The sequence below is a fragment of the Callospermophilus lateralis genome, chromosome 1, assembly GCF_048772815.1.
Source record: "Callospermophilus lateralis isolate mCalLat2 chromosome 1, mCalLat2.hap1, whole genome shotgun sequence".
Classification (NCBI taxonomy): domain Eukaryota; kingdom Metazoa; phylum Chordata; class Mammalia; order Rodentia; family Sciuridae; genus Callospermophilus; species Callospermophilus lateralis.
In genome coordinates this window covers 159,563,461-159,584,970 of record NC_135305.1, presented here as the reverse complement: position 1 = coordinate 159,584,970, position 21,510 = coordinate 159,563,461, and the positions used below count along the sequence as shown (strand labels likewise).

General features: G+C 65.6%; 1 protein-coding gene across 11 annotated transcripts in view; it reads left to right on the top strand.

Moving 5' to 3' along the window:
• The window catches only part of Ncor2 (nuclear receptor corepressor 2), a 41,204-nt gene that overhangs the window by 12,336 nt on the left and 7,358 nt on the right, over nt 1-21,510 (top strand). For 4 of the 11 annotated variants that reach the window (XM_077109073.1, XM_077109072.1, XM_077109067.1 and 1 more), the window contains 20 exons: nt 3,968-4,088; nt 4,793-4,964; nt 5,132-5,224; nt 8,418-8,579; nt 8,776-8,915; nt 9,507-9,609; nt 9,817-9,921; nt 10,140-10,243; nt 12,672-12,822; nt 14,172-14,312; nt 14,622-14,708; nt 15,103-15,401; nt 16,262-16,616; nt 17,317-17,538; nt 17,975-18,229; nt 18,649-18,798; nt 18,880-18,999; nt 19,075-19,294; nt 19,834-20,369; nt 21,302-21,448. In XM_077109073.1, the coding sequence (XP_076965188.1) occupies nt 3,968-4,088; nt 4,793-4,964; nt 5,132-5,224; nt 8,418-8,579; nt 8,776-8,915; nt 9,507-9,609; nt 9,817-9,921; nt 10,140-10,243; nt 12,672-12,822; nt 14,172-14,312; nt 14,622-14,708; nt 15,103-15,401; nt 16,262-16,616; nt 17,317-17,538; nt 17,975-18,229; nt 18,649-18,798; nt 18,880-18,999; nt 19,075-19,294; nt 19,834-20,369; nt 21,302-21,448 (3,683 nt within the window). The remainder of the gene's footprint in view (nt 1-3,967; nt 4,089-4,792; nt 4,965-5,131; nt 5,225-8,417; nt 8,580-8,775; nt 8,916-9,506; nt 9,610-9,816; nt 9,922-10,139; nt 10,244-12,671; nt 12,823-14,171; nt 14,313-14,621; nt 14,709-15,102; nt 15,402-16,261; nt 16,617-17,316; nt 17,539-17,974; nt 18,230-18,648; nt 18,799-18,879; nt 19,000-19,074; nt 19,295-19,833; nt 20,370-21,301; nt 21,449-21,510) is intronic. The other 7 variants (XM_077109075.1, XM_077109071.1, XM_077109079.1 and 4 more) reach the window with 6 other exon arrangements.

Below are 21,510 nucleotides of genomic sequence, written 5' to 3'. Positions count from 1 at the left end.
GGGCCAACCTGCGGCCTCTTCCTGGCTGGCAGCCCGCCATCCCTTCTCCGCCAGCTGTGACCACGCAGGGCCAGGCGGGCGCCGGAGGACGCAGGCAAGATGCGTCAGAGCAGGCCCCGCAGCCAGGGCCTCCCGGGGAGAGCCCAGGCTGGTGGGCCCCGGGCAAGCCCAGGCCCTGGCCGGCCGCCCGCCCGCCCGCGGCTGCCCTCACTCCCACCAGCAGGCCCAGCCCAGCGAGCTTTGCGCCCTGGATGGACGCAGTATGCGTCTCGTATGGCCCCTAGACCCTGTCTGGTGACAGAGGGAAACTATCCACCTCCTTCTGCGTTCCTGCAGGGTGACCGTGCCTGGGAGTCTCTTAGTGGACACCAGAGGTGGTGGCTTTGCTTGCGGAGCCCAAGGCTGCCTGCCTTGCTGGTCATCTCCCCAGAGAAGGGGCCTGAACAGCTTTGTGGAGAGCTTGGCAAGGTCCCTTTCTTTGGTTTGACCATCTGTACAGTGGGCAAGGCTGTCCCCCTGTGTTGGCTCGCTGTCAGCCTATCTGTGTTACTGACCATCAGGGCAGCACAAGAGCACCCTGCAGAGACCAGCCCCGGGACCCCAGAGGGTGCCCCAAGAGGGGGATGCTCACGGCCACTCCAGCAGGACCCTGGGGTGAGGATGAGTTGTGGCAGCAGTTCTTCAGGCAGGGACTGGACACCAGCGCATGCCAGGCACAGCCGTGTGCCCCAGGGTTGCTGGGAAAGGGCCGGGGACTCCCTGACTCCACAGCAGCCACACAAGCAGGAGTGCAAGGAGACGGGGTTGCTATGGGGGACACGGGTGGGGAGAGGAGTGGCCGTTGGAAGGCCTCTCCTAGGAGGGGGACCTTCGCAGACAGTCAGAGCCTTAGTGTGGGCAGATCCAGCCGGACAGGAGGGACAGCCCTGCAAAGGCCCTGTGGCTTCATGAGCTCATGTTCAGAAGGTGGGGAGGAGGAGAGGCGAGTGCAGGGAGGACCCAGGGTGGAGTCGGGGAGGAAAGCCAGGGATCCTCCTCGGGGCCCAGGAAGCAGGCAGTTGCAAGAGCTGCCACTGCAGATGCCACTCACAGGCCAGCTGTAGTGCCCTCTCAGTCCCAGGATGACTGGTGGCAAGGGCCATCCAGCCCAGTGATGATGGGATCTGAGCCAGCCCCAGGAGGATAGGGATGCACCGGCCCTATCCAGTGCTCCTCGCCCGTGAGCCCTGACCCCTGTTGCCCTGGCCTTCCACAGTGGTCCCCAGCCCTCCTCAGCATCTGGCCTCCCTCCTGCAGGGTGGCCCTGCCACCTCTCCTCTCCTGTGGGCACCCCAAGACACTGAGGCATGCTTGGCTTGGAGGAATTTGCAGGGGGAGCCTCCACTGCAACGGAGGGCTGATGGGCGGCACCCATTGGTCACATGCTCCAAGCCAGCCCCCAGGGAGGAGACTAAAAGCACCATCTTCCAAGAGGAAAAAGAGGAGAGTGGAAGGACCTGGGCCTGAGCACGGGGAGGGCTGTAAGCCCTGGCCTCTGCCTCCTCCCCTCCTCCCCTGCTCCCCCTCCCTTCCTCCCCCTCCCCTCCTCCCCCTCCTCCCCTCCCTCCTCCCTTCCTCCTTCCCTCCCCCTCCTCCCCAGGGGCCTTGTCCTCAGACTCCCCGCAGCTTTGAACCCAGACTCTGGGTTGGATTCTGCCCTCTCTGCCCCTGAGAGGTCTGGCTGGGGTCAGGAGGCCTCTGGGAGTCTGTAGTGCTGTCCCCTGAGCCCAGTTCCTTCCAGTCCCCCCTCACTGTGGGGTGGGGCTCAGAAAGAAGGCCTGGGTCTCCCAGTGTCCCCAGGAGGGCCTGCTGACAGGTTGGAGAGGCAGCCCCTCCCGCCTCCCTGCCTGGGGACTGGGAGAGATGGGGTGCGGGGAGTCAGAGTTTCAGCTCTGAGGTTCACACTGTGGGTTTCCCATCTGCAGAGGAAAGAAGCTGCTCCGTGGGGCCCTTGGCTCCGTGTGTGACAGCCTCGCAGAGACGGGCCACGGACTCCGTCCAGTGGTCTCCAGCGCAGCCGCCACCACTGAGGAATGGCATTGTCACCACCCAGTGTTCTCCCAGCCCTGAGCAGCCCCTGGCTGCTCCCTGTGCCAGGGTCGGCCTGCCGGGCACCTCATGGGCGCGCAGTCCCAGCCTGGGGCTCTGTCATCTGGGAGGCTCGCCCACACTGTGGCAGGACCACCTCCTGGTCCTTCCTAGGCCCCGCAGTGCTCCACATGGCCCGTCTTGTCCTTGTGCTCAGTCAGTGGACATTCGGGTTGTCTGGCGTTTTGTTCTCTGCTGTTCTTCGCTGCTGCTGGGCGCCCTCCGCCTCTGCTCTCTGGCTACCCCGTTGGGAGGGGCAGCTGCAGCAGCGGTGGGTGCCTCTGTGTGGACACTGTGCGCATGCCCGGAGCGCACACCTGGAGATGGCGTTGCTGGGTCATAGGGACACCTAGGGTTAGGCCTTCAAGGAGCCGCCATACTGCCTCTGAGCAGCTAGGGAGTTGAGGTGACCAGTGCCAGCCAGTTTCAAGGCAGCAGGGTAAATGAGCTGCCCGGGAGTGTGGACATTTGGGGGGCAGGGAGTGCGCGGCTGGGGGTAGCATCCTGCGTGGACCCAGGGCAGGGCTCACCTCGGGCCTGGGCCGCAGAGCCAGGAAGGCGGGCAGCAAGGTTTGGGGATCTAGACAGAGGGGGGCGGGCGGGCTGCCTGCCGCAGGAGTCAGGGTGACCTTCCCGGCTGGCCCCACCTGCATGCCGCAGGCAGCTTCAGCAGGCGTCACCCGGTCTGTCTGCTTTCCCTGCTCAGCCAGGCATGTGGCAGATGCGGGCAGGAGGCTGGTATCCACAGGGCTGGCTGGTCACATGCCCATGGTCCTGCCGCAGCGGGGTGGAGAGGGGGCTTCCCCCAGATGGGCATGTGCTGAAAGGTGGCATTTCTCCTACTGGGGCAGGGTGGGTGGCATGAGCCGGGTTCTGGCCATCACGCTCTCTCCTGTGAGGCAGTGGATGTGGCTTTCCACCTGCGTGTGACATCACCAGCATAGCCACGGTGCACGGGCGGATTCTGGGGACCCCCCAACTTAGCTTGGCGTTTCAGCCCCAGGTGGCTGCCCTCACGCATCCCATGTGTCATCAAACCCTGCAATTCTGAAATCCTGGGGTGAGGACAAGTCTGCCTGCCTCTGTGCCCAGGCCAGGGCGGGGCTTGCTCTGTGCCCGGCCGATGCCCCCGGCTAGAGGAGGCCACTCTGCCTCAGATGTCCCTTGCCAAGGAGGAGCCACACAGCAGTCATGTGCTGGGGCCTCATAGAGCTGAAGGAGGTGACAGCCCTGAGCCCCTCGGGATGGCCGCTGTGGCCGCCGGCTGGACGCACTGCCCACTCCTAAGCAGGAAGCCGGGGCTCACCTGTTTGCTCGTGGGGTGGTGTGCAGGGGTCCAGCCCCCCACCACCTGTTGACTGGGCTCCGCGCCCAGGGCCCTGACCCAGCACCACATCACTCAGGCTTGGGTGGGTAGTGACCTCCATAAGTCACCGTCGCTCTCTGCCTTGGTCTGCCTGGGCCTTTGGCTTCCTGGCGGCTCCGCGCGGTATGGCAGCTCATCTGGGCCCCTGGCGTGTCCTGGCCTGGAGCTCTCCTGGGGGCCGTGTGGCCCTGGCCTGGGCCTCTGTCCATGCCTGGCCTCCTGGCCTCTGGGCTGGGTCAAAGGCAGTCTTGGCCACAGTGAGGGCTGCATGGAGCAGAGAAGCGTTCCCCTCTGTGCTGGCCAGATTCCCCAGGAGAAACGGTTGGCCTTGGCTGGGTGACGCTGGTCATGGTCCCTCTCAGGGCTTCTCTGGCGGGTCCCTCCTTGCCCCAGCACCTGGAGCTGAGACCATGGAATCAGAAGAGCCAGCCCAGAGCAAGAGCCCCAAGTGGCCTGACGCCTGTCTCCCCACAGGCTACTGTCCCCGAGGCCCAGCCTCCTGACCCCAACCAGTGATCCCAGGGCTAACGCGTCACCTCAGAAGCCACTGGACCTGAAGCAGCTGAAGCAGCGGGCGGCCGCCATCCCCCCCATTGTGAGTGGGAGCCCCCCCACTGGCCTTGACTTCCTGTTCCCAGCAGCGGGTGGGCTGGAGTCTGCACCTGCGGCCGCTCCTCCTGCCTCCTGTTTCCTGAGGAGGTCCCTGGGGAGGGGCGGTGGACTGGCGGGGGAGGCGGGAGCCTGCAGCCCGCGGGTCTTTCTAGACCCCCGCCCCAGGAGCCAGCTGCGACCTACTCCTCCTTGCGTGGGTCCCCTGAGGCCCCAGACTAGTCCATGGGAGCCGGGAGCTGCCCTAGTTCACTGAGGGCCCTTCAGGAGCCTCCAGCCCTGGACAGTCTCCCAGCCAGGCCTGTGGGCCTCAGAGGTGCTCCAAGCCCACAGGTGGGGCTGTTGGTCAGGCTTCATGAGTGTTGGGCGCTGGACATGCCAGGCCACACTGCCACACCCCGAGGTCAGCACTGCCCTTTCCCCAGCCCTGATCTCTGTGGAGTTCGGGTTCTAGGGATGGAGGGGCGGGGAGTGGAGCTGGCCCTTAGCTGCCACCCCACCCGGCAGCTGGGACGGGCCCTTCTCCTGGAGCTGGGTGGTGACCCTGTGTGCTTTGTGCTAGGGCTCTCCTCTGACCTTGAGTATATCACTGCCTCTTCTGGGCCCTGACCTCCAGACTGGCCCATGCAGGACACTCACTGACTTGTCACCTCAGACCCTTTACAAGGACGCTCACTTCTCCCTCCCCAGCAGGTCACCAAGGTCCATGAGCCACCCCGGGAGGAGGCAGCGCCCCCTAAGCCAAGTCCCTCTGCCCCAGCGACCCCGCAGCACCTTCAGCCGGAGGGTGGCCCTGCCCAGCCGCCCAGCACCAGTCCTCCAGTCAAAAGCAGGAGCCCCGCGCCTCCCGCCGAGAAGGAGGGTGAGTGCGCCCCCGAGGAGGGCCGGATGGTGTCTCTGGGGATAGTGGGCAAGTCCAGGCCTGCAGCTAGGGGTGGTGGCCGCCTGGAGAGCTGGTGCAGGGCAGGTCGGGCCTGGGTGGCCTTCGGGGCTGTCTTTTCATGCGACATCCTCACTCTCCACGGTCAGCTCCTCCGTGTGTCCAGAGCGTGGTCCCGTGCAGAACTGCATCCGTAGCCCCCGTTGGGGAGACTTGTCCACACACGGTCTCTAGAACCCCAGGTGAGGCCGGGTGCCCAGCTGGTGGGGCGTGCTGCCCAATACAGCTCTTGCCTGGACCTTGTTCTGGGGTGAGGTTGCCGTGCCCACCAGGGAACCAGGGCAGACCCCCGGCTGCAGTGTCACTGTAAGGCCTGGGTCGGCAGGCTGAGGCCAGCTTTCCTGCCCTCTGCGTCTTGTTTCTGCCCATTTCAGCTGGACCGAGGACTCCCAAGTCTGTTCCCAAACTGTCCCCCTTCCCAAGGCCTGACAGGCAGCAAGTACTACAGGCTCATGTGGGCCTCGTCACACGACCGACCCCAGGTTGCACCTGCTGGCCACAGGGGTCCAAAGCTGCCGGCCCAGAGGCTGGTCTCCGTGACCAGCAAGGCTCAGCTGGGACCACTGCCCGCTGCCCTCCCCAGCCTCCATCATAGCATCTCCTGAGGAAGCCCAGCTGGCCCTTGGCCGTGGACGGCCTTGGAAGGTGGTAGTGATGGATGCCCACCCTGTGCTCCCCATGGCCATTTTCACGTGCTGCAGGGGCTTCTGGGGAGAGTGGACAAGCACCCCTAGCAGCATGCCGGAGCCTCCTAACCCTCCTCCTGGGCAGGGCGGGTGGGATGCCTGTGGTTGTTTGGCAGTGGAGATCTGGTGGCCAGAGGCTGAGTGTCCTGCTCTGAGAGCTGCTGAGGGGATCCTGAGCAGAACAGGACCGCAGGAGAGTGTTTAGCGGGAGACGGGCCAGCAACCAGGGCAGGGAAGGCCTCTCTGGGGAGTGTGAGGGGCCAGCTGCGAGGCTGTGGGCAGGGCTGTTCAGGCGGAGGCCCTGGTGTGGGCCGTGGGTGGGAGTTTTGTCTCGCAGCAGCAAAGCCTCCGGTGAGTGGGCGCTGGAGAGGGACGCACAGCTGGGCCCCTGTGCTGGGAACATCTCTCAGGTTGCTGGGGGGCAGGAAGGGCTACAGGGTCGGGCAGAGGCACAAGGCCACAGTGAGGTGGCCTGGACTAGGTGCCTGGCCTTAGACACGGGAGGAAGCACGGATCTGGAGCAGGTTTCAGAGACAGGCCGGGGACCTGGTGGCCGCCTGGTGTGGCCGAGCTATCTCCCTGGGCTAGGGTGCCTGTTCGGGAGGGGTGGCCGTAAGGGACAGGTGAGGGGTGTGATGCGGGGCGCTCTCTGGAAGGACATTCCAGGCTCAGGACAAGAGCCTGGGGACAGCTGTGTATGTGTATCAGGGACCTGGACAGCTCGGGCTGGTGTCAGCTGGAGTGGGGCAGGAACCACATGGGGCCAGCCAGAGCCAGCTGGGCTGGGTCACAAGCCCCTGGGGAAGAGGTCTCCATGAGCTCGGGCCTGGGCCGGCTCCTAGGCGCGGTTTTCCACGGACATGGCGCACCTGGCGCTGGCTCTTGGCATTTTTGGTCTGGTCGGCAGCTTGGCTCCTCCCAGGACCCTCTCATTTCTCAGGAAGCAGCCCCCGGCCCTGGCCCCAGCCCCTCTGCAGAGCAGCCCCACCGGGGCTCCCCTGGGCCCAGCTGGAGGAGCAGGTTGTCTCCCAGCCCTCGGCTGCCCGCCAGCCCGGCCGGGCCCCAAGTCCCTCCCAGGCCGAGGCCTCCTCCCCCGCCCTCCAGAGTGGAGAGCAGCTGAGGAGGTGGGCGGGGGCTGGCCAGTGTGGCCAGCCAGGGTATTCTCAGAGCTTCCTGGCCTGGGCTGGCCCAGCAGAGGCGCCTCCACCAGGGCTAGTGGAAAGTGGGGTCTCCAGCGAGGCCCTCTGTGCCCTTGCCCTTGCCCACGGCAGCTGCCCTCCAGCACACAGTGCGGGGAAGCGCCACGTCTCGTAGGAGGCAAGGTCCACTCTGCAGCCTGCAGGCTGCCCTCCCAGGCCATGCCCACAGCGGGCATCACTGATCCATCCCGGCACTCCCCTGCCCTACTCCACAGGCCGACAAAGATGACACCTCCCTACTGTCCCGCCCCCAGGCCCCAGACCTCCGTCATTGCCACTTTGTGTCCCTCTCCACCTCTGAACTAGTTACCTCTGCCCCCTAGCATCTGTCTCGAGCTTAGCACCGACTCAGCAAAGGGTCAGGGGCCAGTGGGGGGACACTGTGAAGGCAGACCTGAGCCTAGGGCTCCTGGCTGTGTCAGTTGAGGGTCATGTGTGGCTGCTCTTCTGGTGGCCAGGAGGGGAAGAGCCAGGCCTGGCGCCGAGCCTCCTTCCTCGAAGCTCCCACCTGGTATCTGGGGCCTCAGTTTTCCTGTCTATGAAACAGGGACATGGGCACGCATGTGCAAATAGTCGTGAGCCTGCCGCAGAGGCCTGTGGCCATGGACAGAGGGGTGACAAGGGACACCCACACAACCTGTCTGTGGGCGCACGCGCAGATGTGCGTGTGCCCTGGGTCAATGCACATGGGGTGAAGGAGTCCCTGTGGAGAGGTGACTCCTCATCCCCAGACAGGGCAGCATCTGTGCAGAGGGGACAGAGGTCAGTAGCCATGGCCTTGGAGGGTGCTGTGGGGACAGCTGGGCTTACGTGCTCAGCGTCGGTCTGTAGGAGGCCCTAGGAGGGCAGCAATTCCTGTCACCATTGACCGCCACACCGGTTCAAATCATGACCTGGCCACTTACTGGCTGTGACTGCTGCTGTGTCTGGGTGTCACCCTTGGGCACCTTCAGGGACCTCACGAGGGCTGGAAGCTGGACCTCAGTGCCAGCTGCCCATCCAAGGGCTGCGTGCACAGAGGGCCTTGCTGGGGACCCCACTTTCCACTAGCCCTGGTAGAGGTGCCTCTGTTGGACCAGGCTCAGCATGGTGCTGGCACTTTGCTCAGCAGATGGCTGGCGCCCGGGTCAGCGAGCCGCATCCCCCTCTGTGGACACCTCAGCCCAGCCACTCAGTCTGCAGGAGATGAGTTCAGAGAGCAGCCCTGCCCTGGTGAGGGTGGCGCCCCAGGCCCTCTCACTCCCTGGCATTGGTTCTGTGCCCTCAGTACAACTGCCCATTCCTGTCCCCGGAGGTTCCTGTGGTCTCCAGGGTGGCCCCGACCCTGAGGCACCTCCTGTGCATCCTTGCTGAGCAGGTCACAGGGACACAGCGCAGCCTCCAGGATGCAGGCAGGAGGATGCCCAGGCCAGCACAGCCCCTGTTGCTGCTGGGTGGCCAGAGGCAGGCAGCTGGGCACCACCTGACTGCCCACCTCACGCCCTCCACAGAGAAGCCTGCGTTCTTCCCAGCCTTCGCAGCCGAGGGCCAGAAGCTGCCTGCAGAGCCCCCTTGCTGGACCTCGGGCCTGCCCTTCCCTGTGCCCCCTCGGGAGGTGATCAAGGCCTCCCCACATGCCCCGGACCCCTCAGCCTTTGCCTACGCACCACCTGGTGAGTGCTTGGTCCAGTCTCGGCTTCTCGGCTGACACACTTACTCAGCCCGGCCTCAGTCGCTGGGCCCCGGCTGTTTGCCCTGGTCCAGAACCTAGAGAGGGTTTGGGGGCCAGCCAGGGATCTCCTGTCGGGACGAGGGAGGTGGAGGATGTCCAGGGTTGTGGGGTCTTCACAGCAGACATGTGCCCTGCAGGTCACCCCCTGCCCCTGGGCCTCCACGACAGTGCCCGGCCTGTCCTGCCACGCCCACCCGCCATCTCCAACCCACCTCCCCTCATCTCTTCCACCAAACACCCCGGCGTCCTCGAGAGGCACATGGGCGCCATCTCCCAGGTGAGGGGCATTGTGGAGCAGCTTTGTGGCCAGGTGCCAGGGCGTGGCCCCTCCCCCTAGGAGCTGGGTCTGCCCACCTATGGGGTGGGACCCTGGAGCCCTGGGTTCCTTAGGGTCCGGGTCCCTGCACTCAGTGCTAGGTCTGTGCCTGCCCTGGAAACCTGGGATCTGGTCCTTGGAGGTCGCTCGTGGGGCAGCCAGCGCACCGTGGCCTCCTGCGGGCCAGTCAGGGTTTCTGGCCTCAGCTTGCCCTCTGTTCAGTGGTGGGTGGATTAATAGAAGTGAAGGGCTTCCCAGGGTGAGTGCTTGGTGTGTGGCCAGCTGCCCAGCACCTCTTGGGCTACCCCCCGCCCCTGGTGTAGCCAGCTCAGGAATGTGGCGTCCATTTGGCCTGAGCTGCTTCTGCCTACCGTGTTCTTTGAACTGCACCAGGGAACCAGGGAGGGGAGGGCTGGGTGCTGCCTGAGTGCGGTCACACGGGTGCACAGCAGGTGGACTGCAGCCCTCTCCAGCCTCAGCCCAGGGTCAGCCCAGGGTCAGCCGGGCTACTCTGGCTGAGGGCCGCTGTGACCCGACACTCTGGCCCTGCAGGGAATGTCGGTCCAGCTCCACGTCCCATACTCCGAGCACGCCAAGGCCCCCGTGGGCCCCATCAGCATGGGACTGCCCCTCACCATGGACCCCAAGAAGCTTGGTGAGAACCTGGGCCCGCCCACCTGGTGGCCTTGCAGAGGGGGTGAGGGTGGGAGTCTGGGCCTGTGGGGCTCTAGGTAGCAGTGGGCAGCCCAGCAGTCCTAGCCGGATGCCTGTGGGGGGCCTTGCACCCGCAGCCCCGGGCAGCAGCCCTGGGATGAGGGCTAGTGGGCTGCTCCTCACGGCCCACCCTCTCGCTGGTCTGCAGCGCCCTTCAGTGGGGTGAAGCAAGAACAGCTGTCGCCACGGGGCCAGGCCGGCCCACCCGAGAGCCTGGGTGCACCAACGGCCCAGGAGATGTCTGTGCTGAGAGGTGAGGGCCATCGCCAGCAGCCCCGGCCCCCTCCCCAGGTCCCCAGCCTCTGCCCCATGTCACCCTAGCATGGATCCCGACATCTGCCCCCGGACCACTTCCTTAGGTCCCCAGCCTCCGTCCCTCGGTCCCCAACATCTGCCCCTGGGCCACCCCCCAACCTGGGCCCTGGGGGGCAGCTGCAGACACCCAAAGCGCCCGTGTTTCATGTCTTGCAGGGACATCTCTGGGCTCCGTTACGGGCGGGAGCATCACCAGAGGCATACCCAGCACGCGGGGGCCCTCCGAGAGCCCCAGCGCCTACCGGGGCTCCATCACCCACGTAGGTGTCCTGGCAGGGCGGGGTGGGCCTCCTGGGGCATGGTCAGGCTGGGACGCCGGGCAGAGCTGCAGCCTCGCTGCCCTCCAAGCCCACGTGTAGCACAGGGAGTGGCTGTGGACAGGTGGCAGCTGGGCAGGGTGGCTTCAGAGGATGGAGCACTTTAAAGCCAGTGAAGCCCCGCGGCTGGCAGGCCTATTCCCCAAAAAGTCATTTAGTGGGCAACCGGGGGGCTGTGAGCCAGAGTAGCCAGAATCCAGGGCAGGGGCCGCAGGCAGAGGGCCGAGGTGGTGGCTCTGGCCTGCTGGGATGGCAGACCCTTGAGTGTGCCAGACATGTCTGGCTCGCCTGCTGGAGGAGGAACCACATGCTCCCGGCCTTGTGCCATGTGTGCACACTCAGTGGAGTTGTGGCCACCAAGGGGACACGGTGCCCTTCAGTGCTGTGCCTCTGGAAGGGAAGGTTTTGAAATCCCAGCAGCCTTGTGGGGTGTAAGAGCAAGGTTGAGGGACAAAGGCCAGCCGAGGGCAGCTGGGTCCCAGCCCTGCCACACTCAGGCAGGGACACACCCTGCCGGAGAGCCAATGGTGAGGTCGTAGGGGTCCAGGGGCAGTGTGGAAGCCCCTGACCTGCACCTGCCGTGGGTCAAGGCAGCCAGGACCAAGCTGTCTGGGCCACGCCCACCCCTTGGCTGATCCTGGCAGAGTGGCAGCTGCCAGAGAATCTGAGGCAGGTGAGGGTCACACTGCTCCCAGCCTTGCCGTGAGGGCAGGGTGGACTTGGCCCTTGCCCACCATACGCAGAAGCGTTGCTTGGCCATGGGGCGCTGGTCGCTGAGACACCTTGCCCCACGATCAGCTTGGAAGCCCGAGGTCGTCCCCGTCCTGATTGGCACTCCTTTCCACTTGGGGGCAAGCTCATGGGGCCGACATCGAGTGGCCACAGGCCTGGGCACAGGCATCTGTATTCCACGGGCTTTGTCCAGCGAACCCTCCCAGACAGGGCCAGCAGCCTGGCTGTGTGTCCGTCATCCGCCCTGCCGTGGGGCGCACGTGAGGCCCCTGCGTCTTGCCAGTGAACCTTGCTGTGGGGAAGCCCCTGAGCTCCAGCAGACACTGCTCCACCCCAACCACCAGGTGTCACCCAAGATATGGTGACAGGTGCACTAATGCCAGCAACTCGCGTACGGCCTTTGCTGCAAGGATGTCGGATCCCCTGCTGAGGACTCTCCCAGTGAGCTGAGCTGCCACCTGGCCTGACTGATGCTCACCTGCGCCTCTGAACCCATGTCACAGCAAGGGGTCCTGGCTCGCAGCCTCTGCCAGGCACTGTCCCCACCCCAGGGCACACTCCTCAGCAGAGTCCCACAGGAGACTCAGTTCCCCAGGGCAGGGCCTGGAACACAGTAGGACTCCACATCACTGAGTCTGTTCCTGAGATCACAGAAGGGAAGAGGGAGCTGCGGATCTGGGGACACCTTGTCTGTACCAGGTGCCTTTGAGAGTCTCAGACAGAGTCGGGGCTTCATTTTGTAGATGTGCAAACTGGGGTCCACACAGACAGGGACTTGGCAAAGGCCACACGTCAGCTGGGTCAGCTTGCTGTTTGATTCCCCAAAGACCTGTCTTTAGAGTGGTGTCCTGATGTGTCCAGTGTTCCTGGAAATCGCCCAGCAGGGCCTGCCCTCTGCGTGAGCACACCCCTCAGGGGCTTGCTCCTTCTAAAGGGTGGCTCTCCACTGGGGACAGTCGTACCCCCAGGGGACACTGGACAGCATCTGGGGATATTTTGGATCGTTACAGCTTGGGGAGAGGGGCTGGGGAGTGTGCATGGCATGTCCAGGCCAGGGTCGCTGCCAGCCATTCGCCAGGGCCAGAGTCACCAGCCCCAGGTTGGGAGGCTCAGGAGCCAGTGTCTGACACCCAGCACTGAGCAGAGCCTTTGTCCTGGTTTCGAGAAGCCTGGGCGATGGCACTTAGTCGAGGACCCGGGGCAGGAGCTGAGTCTTGGGCCAGCAGCTGCCCTGAGACATCTGACCCCTGGGCTCCCCGATAGTGGCGCCCCACCTGGCACAGGGTGGGACCACTGCAGCCCAGGCCTCGGGTCAAGTCCAGCTCCTACCTCGCTGGCCAGGCAGCTCTGGGCGGAGCACCTCACCCGAGCCTCCGCTTTGTCTGAGGCAGCACATGGCCCTGTCCACCCTGGGTCAGTCCCAGGACTGAGAGATCAGGATGGGGTGGGCAGGCAATCGCTACGTGGCAGCCCTCTGTAAAGCAGGGCTCCTGGTCCTGGTGCATCTCGCCTTGTGCCCTGTGTCCCCGTGGGCTATGCCCCCATGGAGATGCCACACGTGTGTGCACACATGTGCTCAGGTGGGCCACGTGTGGATCAGGTCACCAAGGGTTCCGTGTTCAGCTCTCCGTCCCCACAGGGTACCCCGGCCGACGTCCTGTACAAGGGCACCATCACCAGGATCATCGGCGAGGACAGCCCCAGTCGTTTGGACCGGGCCCGGGAGGACAGCCTGCCCAAGGGCCACGTCATCTACGAGGGAAAGAAGGGCCATGTGCTGTCCTATGAGGGTGAGTGCAGGGTGGGCAGCCCCTGGCCTCCCCTCCCCCCATCGCAGGGATCTCTGGTGCCCAGAGCTCACTGCTGGGAGGAGAAGGGTGCTGGGGAGCTCGTCACTTGGTCACTGCCAGGGCTGGGGACAGAGCAGACGCTAGACCAGGCCACGTCCCACCCTGTTAGCTCCTGGGACACCACGGCAGAGGCGAGTCAGAAGTCCCTTGTTAATTTTGAGTTGTGGAAACCTGCCCTTCCCGTGAGGCCTGTCTACCAGACCATGGGCCTCTGCACGTCCACCGCTGGTTAAGAGGGAGTGTCCCAGACCCACAGTGGCATGGGAGAGCAGCCAGGTGCCTGTGGACAAGCCAGGGCAGGGGTTGCCTCCTATTGGCTCCTGTGCTGAGAGCCGGGTGGAGGAGACAGGGTGCCCCTTACCCAGGTCCTAGGTCCCAATGTGGGCGTCCTCCTGGCCTTCGGAGACGGACAGCAGGACCAGGGGATGAGGCCTGACCCCTGGATGTGGTTCACGGGCAGGCTGGGGTAGAGTAGACTAGGAGTGCAGTCTGAAGGGCAGTGCAGGCCAGGCAATTGTTGGCCCGGGGCCTTCTCCCAGTGCCCAGTTCTTTATTACTAGCGCTGTGGTCAGCCTAGGTTCCCGTGCTCCCCGCTGGGCCCAGCTCTGCATGCTCCCGTGGCCAGCATGACCCCAGTCCCCACTGGCCCTGCCCCTCCCAGTCCTTCCCCTCCACCTCTGGATTCTGGAACCAGGAGCCCTGGGGTGAGAGTGGGCAGGGGTCAGTGCCATGGGCGTTTCCTGGCAGCTCTGGGCACTCAGTGGTGCGGACCCCAGGTGCTGCATCCAGTTGCTTCCCCGCACCCCGGAAGTGGAGCCGATGCCTTGTGGCTTGGGGATGAGCTGCAGCTGCCTCTTCAGCCCCAGTGGAGTCCCGGGGGATGGGGTCTGGGGGACGGCTACTGACCTCTGTCCCCTCTGCACAGATGCTGCCTTGCCTGGGGATGAGGAGTCACCTCTCCACAGGGACTCCTTCACCCATGTGCATTGACCCAGGGCACACGCACATCTGCGCGTGCGCCCAGACAGGTTGTGTGGGTGTCCCTTGTCACCCCTCTGTCCATGGCCACAGGCCTCTGCGGCAGGCTCACGACTATTTGCACATGCGTGCCCATGTCCACACCTCCCGGGGGCCTTGCGTGGGGCCAGACTCATGCCCTCTCGCCAGCAGGAGAGCCTGGGCCGTGGCAGCAGGCAGCGTCTCTGCCTCTCCGTCCAGGAGCCCCGGGATGCCGGGAGGCCCACAGCGGGCAGAGGCCAGCTCCTCAGGTGCCTCCGTCTGCTCTCCAGGTGGCATGTCTGTGTCCCAGTGCTCCAAGGAGGACGGCAGGAGCAGCTCAGGTGCACCCCATGAGGCGACGGCCCCCAAGCGCACCTATGATGTGATGGAGGGCCGTGTGGGCAGGACCATTTCCTCAGCAGGCATTGAGGGTGGGTTCCGCCCGCCGTCCACTGCCCACCCCAGGGACACAAGTGTGGGCCCTCGCTCCTGCCCTGGGCTTCCCAGCTGGGGGGTGTCAAGGGAAAGTGAGTGGTTTCTGGATGCCTCGCAGGGAGGCGGTGGGGTGGCTGGTCCTGATTCACAGACGGCTGAGGCTGGACTCCATCTGGAGGCAGCACGAGGCCCAGAGGACGGGCACTTGCTGTGCCCCAGCCTGTGTCGTGGGTTTAGTGGTTAGCAGACCCTGCCCTTTGCCCACGGCCGGCTGGAGATGTGCCGTGACGCCCTGCCTTCCCCAGGTCTCATGGGACGCGCCATGCCCCCCGAGCGGCACAGCCCCCACCCCCTCAAGGAGCAGCACCACATCCGCGGCTCCATCACCCAAGGTATGGCCCCCGCGCCTGTGGGGCTGAGGCCCAGCCCAGGGTGCAGAGCAGGGTGGGAGCTGGGGGGCGCAGATGCGCAGGTGCTTGCCCAGGGCGTGTGAGGGTGGACGGGCCTCCAGGGATCGCCTTGCGGGGCCTGTTGTGGGGTGGAGGTGGTCCAGCAGGGCCTGCAGAGGGTGGTGCGCGTGGCCAGAGGTACCAGCCCTGTGCCTGTTCCCAGGTCTGGGGTGGAGCCCAGGCTGGCCCAGGTGGGCAGGTGCTGCACCCAGCCCTGATCTGTGCTGTCCCTGGGATGTCACACCGGGAGGACTTGGGCTCCAGCCCTGGCTGGGAGGACCCCGGGTGGCCCAGCAGGGTGTGTGGCGTGTGCTGAGGTCGGCCCTCCGCCCGGCAGGGATCCCGCGGTCCTACGTGGAAGCCCAGGAGGACTACCTGCGCAGGGAGGCCAAGCTGCTGAAGCGTGAGGGCACGCCGCCCCCGCCACCTCCGCCCCCGCGGGACCTGGCTGAGGCCTACAAGACCCGGCCCTTGGAGGCCCTGGGCCCCCTCAAGCTGAAGCCAGCCCACGAGGGCCTGGTGGCCACTGTGAAGGAAGCTGGCCGCTCTATCCACGAGATCCCCCGCGAGGAGCTCCGGCGCACCCCCGAGCTGCCCCTGGCCCCACGGCCACTCAAGGAGGGCTCCATCACCCAGGTACGGGCAGAGGGGTGGCGGGCCGTGGGGCATCACGGTGACCCTCGTGGTTCTCCGTCCCCATTTATTGGTGAGTCACCGAGGCTCAGAGAAGTTAAGGACTCACCCAGGGTCCCAGCAAACCCGAGCCTGTGTCCTGCAAGTGGCAGCCCCTGCGGCCCCAGCCGGGCGGGGAGGACCTGCTGCCATGGTGACAGTAGGAGTCTGTGGAGCCCCTGCAGGCCACTGTCCCCTCATGGTCGGAGGTGGCCAGGTGTATAGTTGTGAGGAGGGTCAGGAGGGCTCCCGGCACCATGTCTCTGGGTGAAGATGTCCACACCCCCCGGGGCACAGAGGCTGGGGAAGGACTGGCTCTCGGCTCTGGGCAGCGGTGGAGCCATTGGGAAGGACCCACCTTGTGTCCAAGATGGGGCAAGGCTGATTTTAGAATATTCTCCCAGAAGCTAGAACGCTCCTCCTCTTCAGGAAACTGGTTAGACATGGCTGAATAGAGGACCAGGCATGGACCCCGTCTCCCCAGCCTGCTGGGACAGAGCAGGCTCTGCTCCTGGGAGACCTGGCTTCTTGTTCACCGTTGGCTCCGCAGCTGCCCTTTGTGGCCAGAGAGCAAACGTGAACCTCGTCCTCAAGCTCGGCACCCACTGCCTGGCTCAGGACAGCGGGGAGGGGTTCCCAGCCAGGTCTTGGGCACACCGTGGAGGGTCCACCACTTGCCTGGGGAGGATTGACTGACAGCTGAGCCTTCTGCCCCTTCCTGCAGCTCCCAGGTAGCTCTGGCCAGGATGAGGCCAGGCCCGGGCAGGCAGGACGCCGGCATCTGTCCTGGGCTGGGCGTGAGAGTTGGCGCCCTCTGTCCCCAGGGCACCCCGCTCAAGTACGACACGGGCTCGTCCTCCACGGGCTCCAAGAAGCACGACGTGCGCTCCATCATTGGCAGCCCTGGCCGGACCTTCCCGCCTGTGCACCCGCTTGACGTGATGGCGGACGCACGGGCTCTGGAGCGTGCCTGCTACGAGGAGAGCCTGAAGGGCCGGCCGGGCGCTGTGGGCAGCTCCGGGGGCTCCATCACCCGTGGGGCCCCGGTCATCGTGCCCGAGCTCGGCAAGCCACGGCAGAGCCCCCTGACTTACGAGGACCATGGAGCACCTTTCACCAGCCACCTGCCCCGTGGCTCGCCCGTGACCACCCGGGAGCCCACGCCTCGCCTGCAGGAAGGTGAGATGGGTGGCGCGGTGGGCTCCTGCCTCAGGGGCCCACCGTGGCCTCAGGCCTGCGGGAGGGGCTCTTCCCCCCTCCATGCCTTCCCTCCAAACGCCCACAGAGCGCGTCTCTGCCTGGTCCTCACTCAGGGCCTTTGCACGTGCCAACCCCTCTGCCTTCCCCAGCGGCACCTCCCCTGCCCAGCCCAGTCCCCAGCCTCTGTTCAAAGGTCACATCCTCGGGACACTCTTACACCCCTCCTCTCAGTTCTGGTCAATTCATTCTGAATGTTTATTGTCCTGGAGTCCTTGTCTGTCCCTGGGATGTGGGTCTGTCTTGCCCCAGGGGCTTCGTGCTGTGGGCAGCACTGGGTGCCAGGCGGAGGCCCGCAGATGTTTGGTAGATTGAATGAAGGAACCAGAGGGAAGGAGTGGACGAGGGGTTCTGTTGAAGGAATTGCAGAGAGAATGCGGGGGGCGGGGAGAGGGCCGCGGCCCAGGGAGGAGCCTTTCCTGGGGGAGCCCCGAGGCAGCTCCCCGAGGCAGCTCCCCAGACGCCAGCCCCCACCCTGCCCGGGTCCTGTGACCCGTTCCTGCAGGCAGCCTGTCCTCCAGCAAGGTGTCCCCTGTCACTGCAGGCAGCCTGTCCTCCAGCAAGGTGTCCCCTGTCACTGCAGGCAGCCTGTCCTCCAGCAAGGTGTCCCCTGTCACTGCAGGCAGCCTGTCCTCCAGCAAGGCGTCCCAGGACCGGAAGCTGACCTCAACACCCCGCGAGATCGCCAAGTCCCCACACAGCGCGGTGCCCGAGCACCACCCGCACCCCCTCTCCTCCTACGAGCACCTGCTGCGCGGCGTGAGTGGCGTGGACCTGTACCGGGGACACATCCCGCTGGCCTTCGACCCCACCTCCATACCCCGCGGGATCCCTCTGGACGCAGGTGACTGCGGGTCTGGACCCCCGCCCTGGGAGGTGGGACACGGGTGGGGACCTCAGCAGCACCAGCACAGGGACCCTCAGGGATCATCAGCCAGACTCCCTGGAGGGGTGCTGAGGCCTAGAGGAGCCAGCGCCGGGTGGGCGCATTGGGCCTGGAGCGGACCCTGGGCTGGGGGCTGGCTCTGCCCTGGACCTGAGCTGGATCAGGCTGGGCAGGGGCTTCTGCCACACGGCCAGGTTGGGGCCTTTGTCCAAGGACAGACCTGTTGGGGGGTCAGCAGGCCCCTCCTGAGGCCTTCGCGTGGGCACCTCAGCTGAAATGCCGTGTGGCCTGGTCAGGCGTGTACTGTTCGTTCCTCGGGAGCCCATGTCACCTGGAAGGACGGTAGGGGTCTCCATGCCCTGTGGCCTGGCTGACCTCGGTCCCCTCCCCACAGCCACTGCCTATTACCTCCCGCGACACCTGGCGCCCAACCCCACGTACCCACACCTGTACCCGCCTTACCTCATCCGCGGCTACCCGGACACAGCGGCGCTGGAGAACCGCCAGACCATCATCAACGACTACATCACCTCGCAGCAGATGCACCACAACGCAGCGGCCAGCGCCATGGCCCAGCGCGCGGACATGCTGAGGGGCCTCTCACCCCGGGAGTCCTCCCTGGCACTCAACTACGCCGCCGGCCCGCGAGGTGGGCGGTGGGCTTCTCCCTGGCTCTGTGGGCTCGCTGGGGTGCAGAAGTCACTGCGCGCCCACTGGTTGGGGGTGTGGGGCTATGACACAGGCGTGTGTGTGCACGGTGCTCTCCTGGCACTCAGGCTGGAGGGGGCTGGAGGGGGCAGCCCTGGTGTCCTGGGCGCTGGGCAGTAGTGATGCAGGCGAGAACCCGTCGCTGGCATTACGGACAGTGAGGCTGGGTGAGGCTGGTGGTGAGGGGACAGCCCCCAAAACAGGCCACCCAGGCAGGGAGTGGCCCTCGGGGGTGGGGGCGAGGGCTGCCCGTCCAACACTCTGGGAAAGGGAGTGAGTCTGTTCTCCCTGGATGGTGCGGGGCTGCTGGCCGTCGCCATGCCCCTTTTTCTGTGGCTAAGCCCCTTGTCCCCACCCCAGGCATCATCGACCTGTCCCAAGTGCCACACCTGCCCGTGCTGGTGCCCCCGACGCCAGGCACCCCAGCTGCCGCCATGGACCGCCTGGCCTACCTGCCCACAGCGCCCCCGCCTTTCAGCAGCCGGCACAGCAGCTCCCCACTGTCCCCAGGTACCACGGGTCCCCGAGCACTGGGTGCGAGCAGGGAGAAGCCCTCCCTGGATCGGGGCTGAGTCTGGCCTGGGTCCCCAGGAGGTGCCTTGACCAAGCCGACGGGCACAGCCTCGTCAGAGCGGGAGCGAGAGCGGGAGCGGGACAAGTCCATCCTCACGTCCACAGCGACCGTGGAGCACGCGCCCATCTGGAGACCCGGTAGGCGTGGGCTCCACCCCGGGCCCACGGGTCCCCGGGGGCCTGGGCTGCTCCCTGATGACAGCCTGTACCCAGGTACGGAGCAGAGCAGCAGCAGCAGCAGCAGTGGTGGCAGCGGGGGTGGGGCCAACAGCAGCCGCCCTGCGCCCCACCCTCATGGCCAGCAGCACTCGCCCATCTCCCCCCGGACCCAGGACGCCCTGCAGCAGAGACCCAGCGTGCTGCACAACACGGGCATGAAGGGCACCGCCACCCCCGTGGAGCCTAGCACGCCCACGGTCCTGAGGTGGGCCAGGTTGGCACCAGGGCGGGCAGGGCAGGGTGGGCGAGGGTGGGCGGCAGGTGTGCTGGACACTGTGGGTGGTGGCAGGGCCCCGGGGCAGGTGGGCAGGCAGACGGCCGGGCCTGAGGGGAGGGTGGCGGGTGGGGTGGTGACAACCAGACACCAAGGCCCCAGGAGTGAGCTTGCAAAGGACAGGGATGTGGGGCTGGTGCTGGACGTGCAGGAGCACCGAACCCCAGGGACCCTCTGGGCTGCCCTGCCCTTCTGGGGAGAAGCAGTCCCTGCCCTCAGCCAGTCAGTTGGCCCTTTGCTGGTCTGTAGAAGGCCTCTCGGCCGGAGGAGCTAGCCATGGTGCCCTTGGCCATCTTGTTCCCTGCCCTTTCCAAGGGGCTGGTTCCTAGTAGGTGCTTAGTTAAAACAGCCAGCTCTGGGGCGGGTGGGGCCGTGGGACTGGCCCTCCTGCAAGTCGGCCCCTGCAGGGCACTTAGGGTGGGGCGGGGTGAGGCAGTGGCCCAGCCGACAGCCACCTGACCCCCTTCTCTTTACCCCAGGTCCACCTCCACTTCCTCGCCTGTCCGCCCAGCTGCCACATTCCCGCCCGCCACCCACTGCCCGCTGGGAGGCACCCTCGAAGGGGTCTACCCCACCCTCATGGAGCCTGTGTTGCTGCCCAAGGAGGCTTCCCGGGTGGCGCGGCCCGAGCGGCCCCGTGCGGACACCGGCCATGCCTTCCTCCCCAAGCCCCTGGCCCGTGAGCCTGCCTCCTCCCCCGGCAAGACCTCCGAGCCCCGGCCCCTCGCGCCCCCCAGCTCCAGCCATGCGGCGGCCATCGCCCGCACCCCAGCCAAGAGCCTCGCAGCCCAGCACGCCAGCCCGGACCAGCCGGCGCCGTCCGCCTCGGCCTCGGACCTGCACCGGGAAAAGACTCAAAGTAAACCCTTTTCCATCCAGGAAATGGAGCTCCGCTCTCTGGGTAAGACCACCCTGACAGCGGCCACCTTCATAGACGCGATAATCATGCGTCAAATTGCTCACGATAAAGGGCCGCGAGAAGGAGGTTCGCTGGCCGCCGACTCCCCTCGCGATGGTAAGCTCCCGGCCCCGCCCCCGCCACCTCGGGGCCCAGAGACGTTTCAGATCTTTGCTTTTTATTTTCCCCCATTTTTTTTTTTTCTTTTTTTGTTGTTGTTGGTTTTGGCATTTTGTTTTTAAGCCCATTCTTGTGGATTTGCACGCTCTGACGATCCTCAAGCTGCTGCCTGTCCCTCTGACCTGGGGACACCTCACCATTCGCACATTGTTTTATCATGATTTTTTATTATTTTTATTTTTATTTGTTTATATTTTTTTTGGATTTTCGCTTTCCCTTTGGTGGATGGACCTGTGGTTTGCACTGGGGCCGTGCCTGCATCTCCCCGCTCACGCCCTCATCTGGGGAGCAGGGGGGGAGGCCAGGGGCTTCAGCCTGGTGCCGTGGGCCCAGCTGGATTGGGAGGAAGCCCAGGAGGGAGATTCTGGGGAGGGGAGGGGAGGGGGCCGCACTGTCCAGGAGGACCAGGAATCCCAGCTCTGCGTCCTGCCCGGTCATGAAGGGGCCCGGGAAAGCCCGTGCCCAGCCCCGAGTGCCCAGAGGCCGGGACGCCTCTGCAGGCAGCCTCTCTGCTGCCTCTGGGCCCAGGCAGGGCTCCTGGGCCGGGCATTGCTCCACTGCCTGTTTGTCCCATGCTCCACCCCACACTCCTGCCCTGTCCCCTCTGTCCTGCCCTGAGTCTGACCCTCCCTCCCCTGCCTCTCTGCATCTGCTGTCTGGCTCTTACTTTGGTCTGTCTGCGTGTCCACTGGTCCCTGTAGATCCCCCAATTGGGGGGTCATCTCCCTCGATCCCAGGTCCCTGTCTCAGGCCTCCACCCTGCCCCACGCCCCCTCCCCTTGACCCCAGGGGCCCAGCCAGCCGGGGGTCAGCTTCTCCCCTTGGACCCCAGTCAGCAGCCTGCACCTGAGTCCAGCTGCTTCCTGCAGGGTACCACGGTGGGTACAGCCCCGATGGGGTGGAGCCCGTCAGCCCAGTGAGTTCGCCCAGCCTGACCCATGACAAGGGGCTCCCCAAGCACCTGGAGGAGCTGGACAAGAGCCACCTGGAGGCCGAGCTGCGGCACAAGCAGCCAGGTGGGTCCCACTCACAAGACAGGAACAGCCTTGGCCTGTCCCTCAGCTGGCCCCGAGTGCCC